We start from the raw sequence: 19,221 nt of genomic DNA, 5'->3' as shown, positions 1-19,221 counted from the left end.
CTCTCCAACCCCCCCAGTCTCTGTCCTGCTCCTCAGTGACAGTGGTTCTTGGCTCCAAAACCAGCTCTAGCCTCACCACAACCCAGAGAGCTTCTCTGTACTGCCTGCTTGGAAGTCAAAAGAAACAACCACGCTGCAGAAGAGCCTAGGTCAGGCCTGACACTCTGCAGTGGCACTGCTGTGCTCTGCCCCCTTCATGGCCAGTTGGCTGGCTGGTTTGAAAAGATCAGGTCTCTTGCTAAGCTGAAGGATGCTGCTGCCTGCCCCTTTGGGTCAGAGCAGAAGATAAGACACAGTGGTGAGCCTCAACAACAGCAGGACAGAACACCAGAGTACAATAGAATGCCAGTCCTGTCAAGAGCAAGAGACTTCTGATGGAGAAAAGGCTTTATTATGGTGGGACACTGTGACACACCACATTGCCCTGACACTCCAGGTCTCTGGGAGGACCCAGAGATCCAGCACAAACACTTGGCTGAACCACACAGATGCTGGGCCTGCCACCTCCAAGCAGTGGCCTTTCCCACCTCAAGATTCTTCCATCAGCAGCATTTGGCTCTGATGAGGAGGAGCTGAACCCTGCTGGAACAGGCAGAGGGTTAGGCAAAGGGAGAGGCAGGGCTGCAGATCCTTGTGGCTGAGCAGCAGCAGCCAGGCAGCTGCTCCAGATGACAAACTGCCCCAGGCTGGACAGCAGCAGGAGAGTTGAATTGAGCTGCTATCAAAGTGTCAGTGCTGGGTCACAGATCTGCAGGATTATGGCTTCTTCTGACCCTTCACCTTCACTCTTTCCTTGTCCATGGCAGCTGCTTGTGCCTGCAGTGAGCTCCAGTACTCAGATAACTCCTCTTCACTTCCCAGCAGCTTCTGCTGCCTAACAAGGGGAGAAAAGGCTGATTAAAAGAGACCCTAGTGCTCAGACAACTTTAGCCTGGTTCCTCCAAGGGTCCCTGGGGCTCATTGTAAATTAAACAGTTCTGACTTCTTGTGTCCAAAAACCCTCAGTGACTCCCTCATGGAATCATAAAATGGTTTGGGTTGGAAGGGACCTCCAAAGGTCATCCACTCCAAGCCCCTCTGCAGTCAGCAGGGACAACCTCAACTAGATAGGCTGCCCAGAGCCCTTTTGAGCCTCACCTTGAATATGTCCAGGGATGAGGCCCCAGCCACCTCCCTGGGCAACCCTCATGCTCAAGTTTACTGTTCTTGACAGCAGTGACCTTCACCTTCTTCTTCACCTGCTGGCCTCTGTAGGCACAGGGCTCACTGCAGCTGTATTTGCTCTGCTCTGGCTCGAGCTCTCAGCACCCAGGGAGCAAGATACCCCTGGAGGTGAAGTCTCCCCTGGTTTTGTGTTATGAGGCAGGGAAGAGTCTCCTCTTCAGCTTTATGGGAGGGAGGGACAGAATGGGTGGCTGGTAGCACAGGATGAAACTTTTCTGCACTTAACCAACCAGGCAACAGCACAAGAATCACCCTGGAGACAAGGAATTGGGGAATTAGCAGGTGATGTGTGCTGTGAGGTGACCCCTGCACCCACCTGCTCCATTTCAGGTGGGAGAACGAAGGCACAGTGAAAAGAACAAAGAGAAGAGCGCTGGCACGGACCGAGCAGAAGCTCCCAAAAGGGAAAAGGTGCCCCGATAACAGAGGTCACATTGCCACCTACTGACAGCATGAACTCAACGCAGCAGCTCTGCAACCACGGCCTGAGGCGCTGGGGACCTTTTTAAACCGAGAAACCTCCAACACAGCTCTACCCAAACGTTAAATAAACCTCGGCGTGGAGGAGGGGAGCAAGGTGCCAGGGATCCCCACTCTGTCTGTCTCTGCTGCCAAAGGGAATAGGCAGACACTGAAGTGAGGATCATTTCCTGACAAGCTTGCACAGGAGCACAGTAGAACACAGTAGGACAAAGCTTCCCCCAGCATCCTGGCTTACAGCTCTTAAGTTGTTCCAGGAAAGACAGAAGGGAGTGGAGGAAGGGTCCTGGGTCTCTGTCAGGAATCCAGCTACCTGAACATCAGCCTTCCCCAGAGAGAAATCTGTCACAGCACTCAGAATGCAGGAGCTCCAGAGTGAGAGCTGAACACTGCAGCTCCCAGCAGTGCAGCTGCCCTCCCCTCTCAGGCAGGAGGGACCTTACCTATCACACAAGAACTTCTTACATCTCTCCATCCAAGGCAGGTTCTGTAAGGATTTGAGAGGCAAATCTGGTTCCTTTGGGAAAGCTTCCTTCAGTGGGTAGGAGTTGAAGTCAAAAAGGAAGATGGTGCTGTGGTTGTGTGCCAAGGTATCTCCCTCCTCCTGCTGCTGCTTATCTCCTACACAGAAACAAGAGCAGAGTCAGCCAGTGAGAACTATCAAGGATCAGTGCACAGCTGAAGCTACCCAGTGAGCACATGGCTAAGGCTACAGGTGCTGCCCACCTCGAAGCAGCAAGCAGCAGTTCACATCATCCATGCTGAACACTGGCTGCCAGGGGGATGCTACAGCATGAGGAGGTGGAGTAGTGAAGCAGCAAAGGATCTGTGATGTGGCAGTGTTCATCAGGGACAGCTTGCCATCCCAGGAGAAGACCAGCACCTCAAACAGCAAGTTAACACTTAGAAATAGATGTGACAGGAGTGAAAAGCATTTCCTAGAAAGGACATGGAATGACATTCAGCACTTCACATCCTCAACCCTGCTACCGTTTTCTTTGCCGGCTCAGTAGTCCTAGGGCCAGAGAAGATCAAGAACAGGCTGTGCAGGGAACCTGGACTGGAATTGCTGCAGGATGGGATTGGAAAGGGGCAGTAGAGAGAGTTAGAAATGAACTAGTTCCACCCTTCTGCACAGCTTGCTCTGGTGAGCAACTTTTTGTCCTTTTCCCCCCCATGCCTGAAAACTTTAAGGCTCCTTTGAAAGGTCTGGCTGGACCTGTGCTGGTAACTTCTCCTCACCATGATGCCCTCTCATATCTGACCCTGATGCCTGAAGCTTCATGCTCAGATCCTGTCATCTTTGCAGCTGGACCTGTCCATGTGCAGAAGGTCTCCAGGGCCTCTGGAAGGAAGCCCCCATGCTAACAATAGTTGGAGGCTGAGAAAGGATGTGAGGGCAGTACCACATCTGATTGCTCTGTTCCTTGTTTTCCAGGCATCCAGTTACAGCCATTACTTGGAAACAGGATCCTGGCCCAGGTGGACCTGTGACCTGCCCCAGCTGTGAGGAGGGCTGGCACTGCTACTCACTGCACTGGGGAGGGCCAGGACGGGCACCACGGCGCTGACCGCAAGGTCTGGATCTTCAGGCCTGGAAAACAGACTCATGGTGATGGCACTGCCTCATGGCCCTGCTGTGCAGTGAGAGCCTGTGAGAAAGGCAGTGTGTGGCACAGGGGCTGGCATGAAGCTCTAACCATGGAGGAACTGCTTGTCTTCTCCTGGGCAGGAAGCCCTGAGGCCCATCCTTCTGCAGACCTGCCTAGGAGCTGCGCTGGAGATACCAAGCCCCAGCCTGCCATGGAGGCAGGAAGCCACAGCCTGCAGAGCTGCAGCTTTCCTAGAGCTGAGCCCTCTCCTCAAACCAAGGGAATACATGAACACAACATTGGTGGAAAAGGCAAGAAATGCTTATTCTGGCTTCTGGGGGAAAGTTACTTTGGCAAGGGCAGAAGAGAAAAGGGAAGAGCTCCCATGGCACTTGGCAGAGACCCACCCAGCTGAATGGCAGCCCTGGAGCAGTGCTGCAAGGACTTGGGTTCTGCTTTGTAGAGCCCAGAGACAGCCCTAACTCTGCCATAGCCACTGACTCCTAGCAGAACCACACTTGCTGCTGGCAGCAGCATGGCAGAGCTACCTGAGTAACAGCAGTAGAAAGCTCCCTATAGAAGTCTGGGGCTCCCTGACCACCTGGACCTGCCTACCACCCCACAAGGCTGCTTTGGCTGGAGTGAGATCTGTCAGAGTCACAGAACCACAGAATGGTCTGGCTTGGAAGGGACCTCCAAAGGTCATCCAATCCAACATCCCCTGCAGTCAGCAGGGACATCCTCAACTAGATCAGGTTGCCCAGAGCCCTGTCGAGCCTGTATGAGGGCTGGGTGTCAGGAGGCAGGGGACAGGCTCTGCTCACTTGTTCCCTGTGATAGGACAAGGAGCAATGGATGTAAGCTGCAGCACAGCAGGCTCCACCTCAACACAAGGGGGAACTTCTTTCCTGTAAGGGTCACAGAGCACTGGAACAGGCTGCCCAGAGAGGTTGTGGAGTCTCCTTCCCTGGAGACTTTCAAGGCCTGTCTGGATGTGTTCCTTTGTGACCTGAGCTGGATTCTATGGTCCTGCTCTGGCAGGGGGGGGTTGGACTCCATGATCTATTTGGATCCCTTCCAACCCCTGACATTCTGTGATCCTCACCTTGAATATCTCTAGGGCTGGGGCCTCAATCACCTCCCTGGGCAACCTGTTGCAGTGTTCCTGCACCGCCCTCACAGCGCAGAACTTGTTCTACCTCACCTGTCTGCCAGAAGCGTGATGCTGGACCTCCCAGTCCTGGGTGCTTTCACCAAATAGAAAGAGCTGTCTGTACACAGCACTAGGAGCTGCACCATGGGGCAGGCAGGAGCTGCACCAGGACAAGGAGTCTCATCACTGGCAGCTGTAGAGCTCTGCAGGAAGTGGAGGCTACGGATGCGACGCTCCTCTGGAATGGCAGTCACAGAGAGTGGGTATCCTGGGGAAGGAGGGGGAGGAAAAACCAAACACACCAAAACCAGCTGCTTAGGAAGAAATCCAAGGAAAGTTTAGCTTGGACAGTGGCCTGCTCAGAGGCAGAAGCCACCAGAACAATCCTGAGAGCAGAAAATTCTTCTGGCAGGAGAATCCCTGCACCACGGCAGGACGACACTAGCACTGGCAGCAGCCTGGACTGTAGATGCCACAACAGCCTCAAAGATGGCCTCAGGCTGAAGTGGCAAATTGCCGCCTGGCCCACAGCCTCAGGGCCAGGCAGGCATAAGCCCTTGCTGCAGCAGCCCACAGCCCCCTGCACTGCTGTGGATGGGAATGGGTCTGTCAGGGCTAAGGCTGTCACACTGTGCTGGCAACTTCTGCCAAGCGTCCCATGAAGGAGTCCGAACTGTTTGGACTCCAGTTCCCAGAACCTGAAACCCCTAGGGAAGGGAGCAGTTTAGCCACTGTGACCCCAACACACAGTCCCAAAGGGCAAACTCACCTAGGTGCTTATCCCAGATAGCTATTGCTGCATCTTCACATGCCAGTGCCAGGTACCTGGAGCAGAAGCTAACAGCAGAGCACACAATTGGAGCTGCACATGGCCACACAACATCAGGGTTTGGATCAGACTCTAAACAGGAGGACATGAAGAGAGGTAACTGTAAGAAGGTGCAGGGCACACTCTCTCAGGAGAGGATTTGGTTCCAATTTGCTGCTACAGCATAGAATCATAGAATCAATAAGGTTGGAAAAGACCTCAGAGATCATCAAGTCCAACCTGTCACCCAACACCTCATGACCACTAAACCACTCTGGGGCCTCCTGCCAGAGTGGCTCCAGCATGGAGCCCTAGCATCCAGCCCAGCCTACATGACATGGGGCAACTCTCCTCCCCATTCCTCATTTCCCTGAGCCACCAAGGTCTGACTGAACAACAGCCACTGGCCACTGAATACTCCTGCTCCCCACAGAGTGCTCTGCTAGAGAGAGTCTCTTACCTGCTCTCTCCTTGAGTGGGTGAAGTGAGTAGAAGCAGAGGTTGTGGCTTCCATCCCAGTGCACACTGATGCCAGCTGCAACATCTGGTACAGTGAAGGGGACAAGAAGAGAGAGGAGGAGTTTGGGGACAAAGAAAGGAACCATACAGAACACCAAAACACCATCAGAAAGCTCTTGTTAGAGCTCTCATGGTTCCCCTGACACAGAAACTAAGCCACAACAAACCCTCCCTTTGTCTGTTACTTTTGATTATTTGCCTGCTCCATTTCTGTGGTGCTCTGGGGGGGATTTTTGTGCTGGTTTTGCTCTTCCATTTGTTTCTTGGCTGGTTGGTTGGTTGTTTTTTAAACCATGGAGCTAAGTTTCTTTGATTCCATGCCAGTAATTGGCTTGTAAGTCTCAGACATTTGTATCCAGGCTTATGTCCTTGGAGATGGAACTCATACAGTGAAGCCAAGCCAGAGCCAGTGAGCTCTAAACTGGAGCTCCAAGTCATGCAGTGATGTGCTTCACAGCTTAACAGCTTCTGATCCATTTGGGTTACCTGGCTGGACTTTGATTGCAGGTCCCACCTGTAGGATCCAGCTGGGCAAAATGAAGTGAAAAGTAGCATGTCTGGGGGGGAAAAAAAGGAAGAACTATTTGTAAAAGAAAAGCTTTGGTAAGTCAGCAGCACTGCAACAAGACCTGGTTCTAGCCCCCTGCCCTGGAACTTGAGATGAGGGGAGCAAAGCTGTGACAGAGGCTTCCCTCTGTGCTTGAAAAGGACCCAGGGTGGATGTCTCATGGACTGAAATCCTGGCTGATGCTCCCACTCACCTGGGGGTCTTCTCCTTGCACTCTGCCTCATCCACCACCTTCAGATACTCCTTGTAAGTTCTACAGAAGATTGCTTCATGCAGCTCCCACTGGGAGGCCTTGATTAGGTGATTGTACCCCAGGCCAAGCATGCTGTCATCATCCACTTCCTTCAGAGCATCCAAAGGGCTTTTAAAACTACTGCCTGGATTAGGGACACAAGGGGAAAAGGCACAGCCTTGGAGGAGCAGGCCTCATGGAGAGCTCTGAGGCACTTGAGTATCCTTCCTTCAGGGTGCCACTGTCCTGAAGAGGGACACATGGCATCTCCCTGGTAGAGGGATTTCAACACTGAGAACATGAGGCACTTGCCATGGCACTGGTCCCTGAAGGCAGGGACTAGGGCAAGTCATCTGAGGGCCCAGCTCACTCTGCCTGCCTGGGGCATTCTCCCTGAGCAGTGTTCCAGCCTGTGGTCTGCTCCCTCCCCAGCCTCAGCACCTTCCTGTGAACCCAGGACTCAGAGTGGCAAACCAGGGTTGCTGTCATGGAATCATAGAATTGTTAGGGCTGGAAGGGACCTCAAGGATCAGCCAGTTCCAACCCCCCTGCCATGGGCAGGGACACCTCACACTGCAGCAGGTTGCTCACAGCCACATCCAGCCTGGCTGCAAACACCTCCAGGCATGAGGCTTCCAGCACCTCCCTGGGCAACCTGTCAACCTAGGAAGCAACTTCCTTGCTCTCTGCTGACAAGGAAGCCAAGGGTGTATGACACCCACTTCAAGACACACTGAAGTATTTTGTGCTCACAGAGGTGACACCTGAGATGGTTGGAGAAGGAACAACTACAGCATTACAAGGGACTCCAAAGAGAGGTCAGGAAGGCACCAGGGAGCATGCTACTGGAACTCTCTGAACTGTTCTGTAGCCATAAGGGCCATGACCCCTTTGACAGCTGAAGGAGGCTTCACTTTGCAAGTACAGGATTGGTCCTGACCTGTAATGGGTTTGGGTGGCTTCACCTTCAGCAGCAGCACTGGGAGGCTCAGCTTTGCAGCAGCATTGTTTGCAGACACATGAGACTCCTGCAATGAAAATGGCAGCCTGAGAACTGTCCTGTGCCCCCTGTACTGCTAAGTTTCCCCCTGCTCATGGGAATCAAAAGCTTTCTAAAGTAACTGTATGCAAAGTTGGGCTGACCCTGCCTAGGAGCTACTGGGTTTAAGTTCAACCATCAAAACACAGAAGCTTCAGGGAGGTCACTGCTTTCTCAGCATCACAAAGGATGTTCTGCCCAAGCACCTCCTCTCTCTGTGCATTGAACAAGCCTCCACTTATTGCATGGGGCACAGGAAGGTACAGGGAAAAAGATGAGGGGGCAGGGAAAGCAGGACTAAAGGTTGCAGAGTGCTGCTGTCTCTAAGAACCAGGTTTTACTTCAGAGAGCCCAAGAATGGGGACTAGCACTGGGGAATCCCCATCATCACCAGACACACACACACACACACTGACAACTGGCTAAATAAGAGTCAACCATGTCTGAGAAGTACCTTACATGGAATCAGCAAAGAGGGAATGTCTGGGTGTTTGCTTTTGGCTTGGCCAAGTGAAGGGGAATGTCTGCCTTGAAGACAGGGCTGAGAAACACCTCCCTCTTAAATGGCCAGAAAAGCCTCTGCTGAAAAGGGGAAGGAAGGAGATACAAGGCAGGCATCACAGAGGGTTAGCTGGAGGTGCTGGGCAGAAGGTGGCTGTGTGTTGGGAGGTAAAATTTATCAGGGTGGAAGCAATGCAGGAGAGGGTTGACCACTGAGCTAGCTTTAACGTTCTCTGTAACAGCTGAGGCCAGTTATCATTTCAGCTGCACCCTCCATGCAGCTCCAGAGTTTTCTGCCAAAGAACCAGAGGTGGCAGTGGTCAGTGCAAACAGGCAGAGACCCAGTCCTGCTCAGGAGGGTTCAGCCACAACCCCACCAGCCTAAAACACAAACCATGGCTCAGGACCAGACTTCTAAGTGGAGGTACCAGGCCCAATTCCCACTCCTTAACCTTCCCCCAGCAGCATAAGGGAGAAGCCCTGTGGAATGCCCTTGTGCAGGGCACCCTCAGATGGGGCAACACTGCTGGGGAAGGAGTTTCAGGGAGGGGCAGCAGGACTAGCACTGGGACCAAGGGAGCCTCATTTAAAAGCCTGTCTTGGGAGAGTAAACATGTCCCAGTAACAAAAAACCCTTGTGAAATGTGGGATGGGCAGCAGCACAGCCACACAGACACAGACTCCATCCCCCTGGGCCAACAGACTTGTTCAGCCTGTATCTTGCTGTCACTGCCTGCTGGAGCAAGGCTTGGGGAAGGACCTGTAGGCAAAAGGGTACAAGCAAACAAGGCACAGTGGGAGATGGAACTGTTTTGTACCACAGATGTCCAGCTTGACCTCCTTTCCCCACAAACCAGCCCTGTTGCAGCTCCTGAGTTCTTTTCCATCTCCTTCAGCCAGGACTCCTTAGGCAATTGGTAGATCTCCAGCCAAGCTTTTGTACTGTCTGCATTGAGAAACCACGTTGAGCAATTGGAGAAGAGGAGAAAAGGTCTCTCAAGCAAGCAGCCTCTGCTATCTTATGTCCTCAAAACATGATCTGGATTACTACTTTTTCTTTAAATATAAAATCCCACCCCTCCTCCTCCTTAAGGCTTCACATGATTGATTGAGACTGACACCTCAGCCTCCAGGCCCAATACCCACCATGGAGAGGCTCCAAGTTATTTGCCCTCTGAGATAAAGTAGAAAGTGAGACAAGGTCTCACAGTGGTTCTGTGTGTGCCACTTATCCTGTTCTCTCAGGCAGATTCCACCAAACAAGGGATCAGAAAGCCTGCCAGCAGCAAATGGGTTCACACAGGCAGCTGCCACGAAGCAGAAAGATGTTGTGGCAAGGAGGTTGTTGCAGTGATTTTAGAGCCTTTGCTGCCTGGCTTATGCCTGTGGAGAACATTCTTCAGATGTACCTATTCCCACTGTCCCAGGGAGCCACAGCAAACCAGAGGAAAAAGTGAGTTTGATTCTTCTGAGGAGGCAGGAAAGTTGCTTTCACTGAGCCTCCTGGGAGCTGGGAACTGTGCTGGCCAGTTACAGACAGCTCACTTTGGGGATCAGCCCTGATCCACAGCAGGCCTTTTGGAGAGGATGGAAAGTGGCAGGACCAGCTTTCTCAGCTGGAGGAGGGACTGGGAGGGTTAGGAACAGGATCCCTGTGAACCCAGAACATTTTGAACACTTCAAAAGCATTGCTGCTGGCCTCTCTGCTAGAACACAGCAGCCATCACCCAACAAACCATGTGGCTGCACTTGCCTTGCAGCAGGACTCCTGTGTAATCACCTCCTGGAGACAGCACCACCTCCACACAAGTACTTTGCATCCTGATATCCTCCTGCCAAAGAAAATAGTGCTGGCATCAAAGCAAGATCCCTGATTCAGAGTTCTGTGGCCTTCCACAGTTCTCAACAGGGGGAAGGCCAGACAGACTGTAAGAAGAACAGGAATGAATATTGAGCAGCACTCTCAAAGTGCTGCTGCCCATGACAGAAGTTCTTGAGATCAATTAGCACTCCCTATGATTGATTTCTCACCAGCCTTTGCCCAGTGTCTGTGGCAGCACTTACCACTTCATTTAGGATTTTAACGAGCAAGAAGCTTTCCTTGTGAAAGCAGAAGAGCCAGACAAGTCCTGCAATAGAAACACAAAAGTAACAGAAGGAGGAGGAGAAAAGTGAACAGATGGCAGCCATGCTCTTTGGAGAAGGCTGTTACAACATGTACAGGAGAGTGAACAGGACAATATTTTTCTCCTGGGCTCAAGGAAGAACATCCCACTGCTTCCAGCACTACACTTTCACTGGCTTCCTTATGCCAGCAGCAATAAACACTCAACTGTAGACAGAGATGGATAAGCCAGTTTGAAAAGCCTGGTCTGAGGTGTCCCTGAAATCTCCCACACTCAGCTCTGCACCTGCCTCTGCTGTGCCAAAGAGGACACGAAACCCACACCCTCTGCTAATCACAGTCACCCTACAGCCTGCCATCGAACGCCCTCTTTGCAAGGCTTTCCAGGAACCCTGTCAGCCATTCCCATCTTCCTCCTGATTCAGCAGCTGTCAGCTCTTCAGCTCCAGAGCACAGCCATCCCCAGCCAGCCAAGGAAATCCAGGCCACACCAACCCATTTCATCCACAGCCAGCAGGACGTGGCGCCCATTCCCCAGCTGCGAAGCACGGACAGCACAAATCTCTGTGCTGGCTGCATCCCAGGCACTCAGCTCCCTGCAGTCAGACACCCTGAAGGCAGCCAGACCCACGGACAGGCCAACAAAGATGCATGTCCCAGACACTGCAAGGCAATTGGCTCTTCCAGTTACCTGCCAAGAAAGGGGAAAAGATGAGTGTACCCAACTGCATCCCCACATCAGCCATGCTAGCAAGAGACTCCCAGTCCTTCACCAGCAGAGATCATTGACTCTGCAAGGGAGGCATTTTAGCCTGAGCTTTCATCAGAAGAGCAGGGAAAGGCCTCTCATTCCCACCAAAGAGACTGGTCTGTGTTGGGAAGGAGAAAGTTTGCTCCCACCTCTCCCCTGCTGGCAAACAGAAGGGGCTTTAAAGGCCAAGAGCTGAGGAGCACTCAGCCTTCCCACAGAGCTTCAATGGGAGACCATATTGCTGTCTACAACTACCTGAAGGGAGGCTGTAGCCAGGTGGGGGTTGGTCTCTTTTCCCAGGCAACCAGCACTAGAACAAGAGGACACAGTCTCAAGCTGCACCAGGGGAGGTTTAGGCTGGATGTTAGGAAGAAGTTCTTCACAGAAATAGAGATGGGCCATTGGAATGTGCTGCCCAGGGAGATGGTGGAGTCCCCATCACTGGAGGTGGTCAAGAGGGGATTGGATGTGGCACTTGGTGCCATGGTCTAGTAGTCATGAGGCGTTGGGTGGCAGGTTGGACTTGATGATCTTTGAGGTCTTTGCCAACCTTATTGATTCTATGATACTGAGCTCCTCTGGGTAGAGCCCCAGCAGGCACCACTGCATCCTCCTGGATACCTCCACACAGCAATGGGGAGGGCAGTGCTGCCCTCCTGCTCCTGACCCTCCAGCCAGGGTGTACCCCAGAAGACAGAGCTGAGCTTGCCCACTGCTCAGGACTAGCTGCCTTCTCCTCAGCAAACAAGGGTGGAGCCAGCCTGAGAAGCAGAAGGTGAATTAAAAGCTGCTTAATATCTGCTTCTCTCTTTTCAGAGAGGTGTGATAGGTGGGTGAGAAGCAGAACCTGTCAGACCAGCTTAGAAGCTGCAACCTTCTCAAGTGAAAGCAGTGAGCTGGTGGTGGCTTCTGGGGAAGGTGATGAACAGAAGAGTATAAAAGCAGCTGAATGGATACGCTCCAGGAAAACCGCTACGGCGCTTAACTCTGCCTCTGCTCCCAGGGGCTCTGTACCTGGAATTCAGCTGCAGGAAAGCATTTTGTGGGCTGGCTCTTCAGTTTTTGGGCCTCTTGGAGCATCTCCCTTCTTTCAATGATCTCCATGGCATTCTCAAAAACCAGCATCACCAGTTTGTTGACCATCCTGAAGGGCTGAGGCAAGGCAGCACGCTTTCGCTCGGGATCCTGCAGGAAGAAATTCTCCTCCTGGTCCTTCAGCCAGTCCTTCTCAGATGGAGGAGGAATCTCCAGGGGGTGCCTCCGGCTATACACAGCCATGCTGCTGCCCTTCCAGATGCAAACCACACCGCGGACGTGGGAACCACAGGAGATGCAGAAGAGTGAAGAAACGTGCAATATCTACTTGCATGAGGTAATGGGGTGGGGGTGGGTGAAGAAAAAGGTGATTAATGCTCTCTGCAAGGCAAGGGAGATTCCTTTCAGCACAGATAGGCAGCCCTGTTCTACACAGATCATTTTGTCCCCTGCATTACCTCTGTTCCTCCTGGGAGTACTGAGCCAGGCAGATGTCTGCAAGCTGCCTACAGAAAACAAGAGTGTAAAAGCTTTGGCCCCAGTTTGTGTAAGAACTGTGACAAAGCACTTCGACAAAACGTTCATTTGTGCCCTCATTAGGAGACCTAATTCAGCCTGGATTAGATTCATGGAATCTTCCGATGCTTCGGGATGGAAAGGGACCTTTAAAGGCCGTGTAGCACAACCCCCGAGATAACCCCCCCCGACAATTCATTTGGAAAGCAGCTGATTGCCCTGCAAGCTACGACCTTCCTTTCCAAGCCAGCGGCGGCTCGCTGAGCTTCCCTCCTGCACAGCGGGGCCGGGGCAGCTGGGGCTCGGGCCGGGCTCCTCTCCGCCGCCGTCACCCCGCACCAGCCTCAGAGTGCGGGCCGGGACCCGAGGGCCCGGGCCCGGAACGGAGCCGCTGCCCTCCCACCTTCCCGAAGGCAACAGCCGTAGCCGGGGGGAGCCTTTAGCGGCGACACCTGCCCCGTGCTTGACGGTTACCGCGGCAACGGCGCGCAGCCCGGCCGGGAACGCAGCCCGGAGCCCAAGGTTCCCTCTGCGGGGCGGGACCCGGGCGGAGCGGGGCGGAGCGGAGCGGAGAGGCCACGGCCCCCGCGCCCCTCCCGCGCCTGCCGCCCCTCCGTCGCCGCTGCCATGGAGGCCTTCGTGGACTTCACCAACCGTAGCCAGGGCCGGGACCAGCTCTTCCGGTGAGTGCGGGGCCGGGCGGCCTGCTCATGCCGGGCCGGCGGCTCGGCCCCTGCGGGCAGCGGCCCCGCGGGGGCGGCTTTCCGGGGACCCCCGTGGGGCGGAGCATCCCCGCTGCGCCTCCCGGGGAACCCCCTGCCGCCGGCGGGGGAGCCGCCTGGGCTCCCCGGGCGGGCACCGGCCCCTCTCCCGCCGCACTGCTGCTCCCCTGCCGCTCCGCCTGTCCTCAGCCGCCCCTCCTGCGCTCGGCGCCCCTGCTCCCGGGTAGAGGGGGCGAGAGGGGTGACCTTAAGCTCGGAAATAAACTTTGCCCTGCTGCTGCCATCGCTGTGAAGTGCCTGTGTTTCACCTGTGTACCCTTTTCCTCGTTTTCTCCATTCCAGAGCCACTCAGTTCACATGCATGTTGCTTAGCTATCTAATAGAGCATAAGGCTGATAAAGAGAAGCTGGTAATGAAACTCAAGCAGTTGGAATCTAGCATGAGTTCTGGCCGCAAAAGTAAGTACCTGGTGTCTGGAGGGATAAGTCCCTTTTCACTTGTACCTCCCAGCAAAACAGCTCCTGGCCCTGCCTTTTCTGTAGGTAACTTAGCCCATAGCCACCAAATGGAAGCTGTCAATAGACCTTATTCTTGCCTTGGCTTGCCAGGCTAGGTATGGCCAAGTAGACATCCGTCACCTCTCAACCTCCTCTCCATTGAGGACATCTGAATTATCATGGGGAGAACTAGGGTGGTAAGTAAAGAGGCAGCTGTTGCTGCAGAGATCAAATTGTCACCTCTGTTCAAGGACAGACCACAGGGTTATGGTGCAAGGTTGTCTTGGTGCCCTCTTGTTAGACTTTCTAAGTGATGGGGTTGAGAAGGCCTAATGTTAAAGATCATCATTCCGTTAAAGATCACCTCTGAGGGACCAGACTTGACTATGGCTTTTTATATCCTGCTTCACAGATGAATTTCCTTTAGCATTTGTCCTCCACTAAATGATTTTTCCCTTCCATCCTTTTTCTCATAGTCTCAGTTGCTTGCATCACATTGTTCTGTGTCACAGCTGCATCCATTGTGGTTGCTGTCGTCATCACTGCTTAGGGTTGATCTTGCACCCACTTAGCAATTGCTCAATCCAGGAACAACTTCAATGTATGAGGCAAAGCTTCTGATTTCATGTGTTGCCATGGATTTGTTTTGGGTTTCCTTCCCCAGCTAGCTCCACAGCATGGTGAATTCCTAAGCAGAGAGGCCAGCTGGTTTATCAGCCATAATTCTGTTGCTGCTTATAAACAAATTAGGAGTAGATGTCAAGCCTAAATCCAGGACTAAGCTTGGGTGCTGCCAACATCTACCAGGGCAGCAGGTTATTCAAAGTGGTTTGCATAATAGCATGTTAACATTCAGGGGGCAAAAGCCAAACTGGGCAGCAGAAGAAATCATTTCCAAATGTTAGAGCTATTCCTGTCTGCAAGGAACTGCATCTGCCTCTGACAAATTCATGGCTGGGGAGGGACTGGGGTCTCATTGTGCTCAGCACATTACCCACCACCTTTCACAGAGGCTTAGGGAAGCCACAGCCCAAGATAGCAGTGGGGTTAGTGCAGTAACATTTCCTCCCCACAGAGCTAGGTGAAATCCAGTGCAGCATACAGCTGGAACTGGCAGCTCTGTCACTTTTGGCTGCCACATGGCTGTCTTGGCAAGCCGCAGTTCGGAAGCTGGAACAGGTTGCCCAGGGAGCTTGTGGATGCCTCTTCCCTGAAGGTGTGCAAGGCTAGGTTGGATGAGCCCTTGAGCAACCTGGGCTAATGGGAGGAGTCCCTGCCCATGGCAGGGGGGTTGGAACTGGATGATCTTTAAGGTCCCTCCCAACCCAATCTGTGTACCCATGGGTGATTCTGGTCCAGAGAGAACCCAGGCACTGAGAATGGAGCAGCAGGAGAAGGCTGCAAGTCCTGGCTATCGGCAGAGTTTGTGTGGGGGTGCTCAGGACAGAACTGAGGTGCTGACAACCCTTTCCTCACTCATCCTAGCTTCTCATGCTCTGAGAAGAGGATGCTTGAGCACACAAATGCTCAAAGCCCACAGAGGTTTCCAAGGGCACACGTGTGCAGGGACGCGGCAGGCTGTCCCGCCTGGGCCGGCCTGCGGTAAGGGCCCAGGCCGTGCTAACCTTTGTGGGGCTTTCTTGCAGTGTTCAGGCTGGGCAACGTGGTGCACGCCTTGGTGGCAGCCAGGAGGACGACACAGCTGGCAGATGTGGTTCCTTGCTTCTGCCTCACAGCCTCCAACCTGTCCCGAGCCCTCTACTTTGTCTGTGACACGGTCCTGTGGCTGAAGAGCGTGGGGCTGCGGCCCGACATCGACAGCCCCAAGTGGCACGGCTGGGCCACCAAGTGTTACTACATCTCACTGCTGCTGAACCTGGGCAGGGACTGGTATGAGATCTCCTGGAGGCTGGAACAAGCCATACAGGAAGAAAAGGTGAAGGAGAATTTCTGCCACCGGGAAGTAGGATGTGTGAAATCTGAGGGTTTCCCTGGGTTCCTCCTCCTGCTGTTCCAGGTGCTGAAGAGGCATCCTGCTCTGCTGCTGGACTTGGTGAAGAATCTCTGTGACCTCTCAGGCCCTCTGGATACATTGGGCGTCTACAAGACCAACCCAGGAGTGATTGGTTTCTGTGGGGTCCTCTCCTCCCTTGTGGGGATCCTCACACTGGCAAGGCCACACCTGAAGCTGAAACAGTGACTCCAAGTATGCGGCGAGCAAACAGCGCTGATCTTCTGATAGGTTTTGATCCTTCCTGTGGCACTTTGAAAATCCACATGTCTCACAGTAACTTCCAGATTGATTTTGTCCCCTGAATAAGTGAATTCTGCCCTTTTCCTTGCCCTGTGTCATTACAGCTGAGTTTGGTGCTATGACACGTTAACCTGATGGGGAGAAGACAGAGTGATGTTTCCCAAACAGAAACAGGACTTGGAACGTGGCTGCTCAATGAGGAGATGTTGATGGCCCTCTCCTTTAGTGCAGGGTTGTGAAATAACTGCATAGATACTGTCCTAGGGGTATGACTCAGAACTGATCGTGTTTGCACTGGAAAGCTGGAATTCAGGCCAAGGTTCCTGCATTCAGATTTTCTACAGTGGGCTCAGGCAGGTTAGGAGCTGTGCTTGCAGTGGCCTGAAGTCAAGTGTGAGTGTTCTGAAGGGTTTGGGTTGATGGACCTGTTCCCTGCAGGCAGTGGTGTGAATGCAGCGTGCTGGTTGCTGAGGAGTGGTGGGATCTGACCTTCTGCTCATCTGCTGGATCTGCAGTCTTGTGAGAGCCAGCTTGTGCCCCAGGAAATCAGCACTTTCTTCTTCTCCTTTGATAATGTGAGCCAAGGGCCTGTTGGCCACCACCTCTGGTTGCTGCAGTGGGCTATGGCTGAGGGGTTTGGTGGAGGACAGTGTGTGGAGCAGCTTGTCTGAGTGCTGATGATGCTGTGGTTTGTAGGGAAGTGGGGTTTCCACAGCTGTGAACCTGGAAGCACTCACAAGCACTCGACTTCCCATCAGGTGTGTGCCTGAGCTCCCTGTGACTCCAGGTACACCCACCTCCCATTAACCATACTGTGATGAGGAGCTTGCTCTGTGGTTTTGATTTTACATGAAAAATCCCAGTATAATAAAGAGCTCTGGAACCTGGAGTTAATGAGAGAAGCCTGGCTCAGAGCTCACTGAGTCAGAAAAACTGCCAGGGTGTGTTTCTAGTTGTGCAAGCTCCCAGTGGGGGAAGGGAACATAGTTGGTGGTGCTGTCAGAATCCCCATGGAGAAGAAAAGCTCATTACTGGAGCTGGGCATTCATGGGTTATATTTTCCTGTCTAGTCCTCTCTTTCCTCCCCTCTCCCATGGCCACAAGGCTTCTTGTGTGTTCCCTCACTGCTTGAATGGGTTCTACCATTTGAAAATGCCTTAAGTCTGCCCTGCAGCTGCATCCTTGCTCCTGGCTTACCCTTTGCCTAGCAGTGTCACCTAGGTGGAAGGAGCAATGTTGTGTCCAGCTGTCTTAACATGGCAGGCAGTCCCTGTTGCTCCTGGCTTGGCAGAGCACCAGTTCTGACACCAACATTTGCACATTATATGGGAGTGGTCCTTGTCCTTCATTAGGGTCAGGCCTGTGTGTTCTGCTGCTTTCTGATGCAAGGTCTCCTTGTTTAATCTCTTGGGAGATTTGAGCAGAGACTGCTCTAAGCTGGGCTCAGGTACTCTTATTAAGCCCTGATGTTGTCTGAAAACAGAAATGAAAAGGTGCTGGTCTCCTTTATTAAAAGGTGGAATTGAGGAGGCTCAGTCAGTGCCCCACTTTACCTTAAACTCTTGTGGTTGGGCTTGGAATTACTTCCAGCTTGGATCTGAAGTGTGAGCCTGCCAAAGAAGTGTTTGGAAAAAGAGGTTGCTGGGCAGGATGATAAAGTGTTCTTGAAGACCAAAGGTAGCCTGCAGCAGCTCCTCTTTTTAGCATGGAAGTGAATACCTCTAAAAGTAGAGAGTGCTGGCAGTTCATACCATAATGGAGCATCACTTAGGGGATATTTGTCTTCAAGGGCCTCCTCTCCTTTTTTAACAGTGGAATTTGTTGTTGTTGTTGTTGTTCCTTTGCTCCATTTGCCTTTGAGCTGCTGGCAACGTGCAGCCCAGCCCTCCCTGGTCAGCTCTGATCATTATCCCAGCCTGTGGCAACCCCTTCTAAGGAAGAAAGAGGAGTCTTGGTGATCTGGCAGCAGAGCTTTGGCCTCCTTTGGTCTCCTGAATTTGATCTTCTTGCAGAAAATGATGTTTTGAATTCCTCTGGGGGACCTGCTGGATACAAAACCCTTCTTTCAGTAGTTTGCAAACTGATTTCTCTTTTTCTCTTGTACTTCAAAGGTAAAGGGAAATTCATTACCACAGTGATGTGGTCCCTACCCAGCTGCACCTCCCTGTGCCTGACAAGGAGGAAGGGTGTTTTTTCCCCTTGTGCCAGGCAAGCACTGCAAAGCTATGAGCCAGGCTTTGATGTTTCTGCTGTAGGGACTGACATAGATTAGCAAGCACAGGCCTAATGTAGGAGCTGGGGACGTGAATTTTCAGCCTGTCTCAGCCTTACCTCTCCCCTACTACATGAGGTGGGTGGGAACACAGAGGAGTAACTCTCTTTACTGGATATTAAGCACTAATACTGGCCTTCTGCTCCCCAGCTGGAGGCTAGCACTTTAATTTACCTTAACATAATGTGACTGAAGCCATAGAATCACAATCATGTGGAGAAAATCCTTTTAGTGCCTTTTGTGTGTCTGTGTGTATGTTTCTAATACAGCAGCTGGCATAAGGCCAGCAATAAACTGAGATGACTGTGACACTGTCTCTGCCTGGAACTTAAAATGTGTTATGCAAAGGTGCTGCAGGAGGGATCCTCCCTCCCACCTCTGACTTTTGTGGAGGATCATCCTGTTCTTGTGCCTGGGTGCTGCAGAGCTGTCCTGTTGTGGCAGCCAGGTTGGTCAGGCTGATTTCCACTCCCCTTTTCAGCTGCAGAAACCTGGAGGAGTAGCTTTGTGACTGCCAGGTGAAACTGGAGGTGTGAAATCCCCTGAAACAAAGTGGCATCCTCAGAACTGCCATCAGTCACCCTTCAGGGCCAGCAGTGAGAGCTGGAGGCTTGGCACAGCTACAGTGAAGGGGATGTTCATACAGTCACAGAATGGCTCAGGCCTGAAGGGACCTCAGAGAACACTCCAATGTACCAGTGGTGTAGAGGAAAGGTGACTGGGGAAGGGTGTGAGAAGTCTTCAAGTGGTCTGCAAAGAAGGAGGCAATAAATCAGTCTTTAAATCCATCCAGGAGGTAATGCACTGAGATGGCAGCCAAGGGGAGTTAAATCTCACTTCTCCCAAGCTGAAGTAAAGCAGAACACCAAATGGGCTGCCCAGAGAGGCAGACCTGGAGAAGAAACTGGGCAGGCATCTGTCAGCAGAGAGGTG

General features: G+C 52.7%; 2 protein-coding genes across 2 annotated transcripts; one reads left to right on the top strand and one right to left on the bottom strand.

Moving 5' to 3' along the window:
* Positions 1 to 756: 756 nt before the first annotated feature.
* On the bottom strand, positions 757 to 12,349 carry WDR93 (WD repeat domain 93). Its single transcript, XM_054169200.1, has 15 exons — positions 12,007 to 12,349; positions 10,737 to 10,932; positions 10,181 to 10,245; positions 9,870 to 9,948; positions 8,935 to 9,062; positions 7,517 to 7,604; positions 6,538 to 6,721; positions 6,263 to 6,333; positions 5,718 to 5,801; positions 5,219 to 5,350; positions 4,501 to 4,717; positions 3,164 to 3,298; positions 2,431 to 2,606; positions 2,148 to 2,325; positions 757 to 874 (listed from the first exon to the last, which is right to left on the bottom strand). The coding sequence occupies exons 1-15, from the start codon at positions 12,268 to 12,270 to the stop codon at positions 757 to 759; spliced, it is 2,115 nt and encodes a 704-aa protein (XP_054025175.1). The 5' UTR covers positions 12,271 to 12,349.
* Positions 12,350 to 13,128: 779 nt separating this feature from the next.
* Positions 13,129 to 18,205, top strand: PEX11A (peroxisomal biogenesis factor 11 alpha). The gene is made up of 3 exons (XM_054169237.1): positions 13,129 to 13,226; positions 13,608 to 13,723; positions 15,409 to 18,205. The coding sequence occupies exons 1-3, from the start codon at positions 13,171 to 13,173 to the stop codon at positions 15,960 to 15,962; spliced, it is 726 nt and encodes a 241-aa protein (XP_054025212.1). The 5' UTR covers positions 13,129 to 13,170; the 3' UTR covers positions 15,963 to 18,205.
* The last annotated feature ends 1,016 nt before the right edge of the window (positions 18,206 to 19,221 follow it).

This window comes from Dryobates pubescens, chromosome 17 (assembly GCF_014839835.1).
Source record: "Dryobates pubescens isolate bDryPub1 chromosome 17, bDryPub1.pri, whole genome shotgun sequence".
Taxonomy (NCBI): domain Eukaryota; kingdom Metazoa; phylum Chordata; class Aves; order Piciformes; family Picidae; genus Dryobates; species Dryobates pubescens.
Note: the sequence above shows the minus strand (reverse complement) of the source record. Positions and strands in the feature narration are given on the sequence as shown.

Bases quoted from the DNA above. Each gene is read 5' to 3' on its own strand.
- PEX11A (XM_054169237.1), top strand. From the start codon at position 13,171: ATGGAGGCCTTCGTGGACTTCACCAACCGTAGCCAGGGCCGGGACCAG. The intron at 13,227-13,607 runs GTGAGTGCGGGG...TCTCCATTCCAG, and splicing joins GGCCGGGACCAGCTCTTCCG to AGCCACTCAGTTCACATGCA. The intron at 13,724-15,408 runs GTAAGTACCTGG...GCTTTCTTGCAG, and splicing joins CATGAGTTCTGGCCGCAAAA to TGTTCAGGCTGGGCAACGTG.
- WDR93 (XM_054169200.1), bottom strand. From the start codon at position 12,270: ATGGCTGTGTATAGCCGGAGGCACCCCCTGGAGATTCCTCCTCCATCT. The intron at 10,933-12,006 runs GTACAGAGCCCC...CTTTCTTGGCAG, and splicing joins TTCCTGCAGCTGAATTCCAG to GTAACTGGAAGAGCCAATTG. The intron at 7,605-8,934 runs GTACAAAACAGT...TTTTCATTGCAG, and splicing joins GGTCAAGCTGGACATCTGTG to GAGTCTCATGTGTCTGCAAA.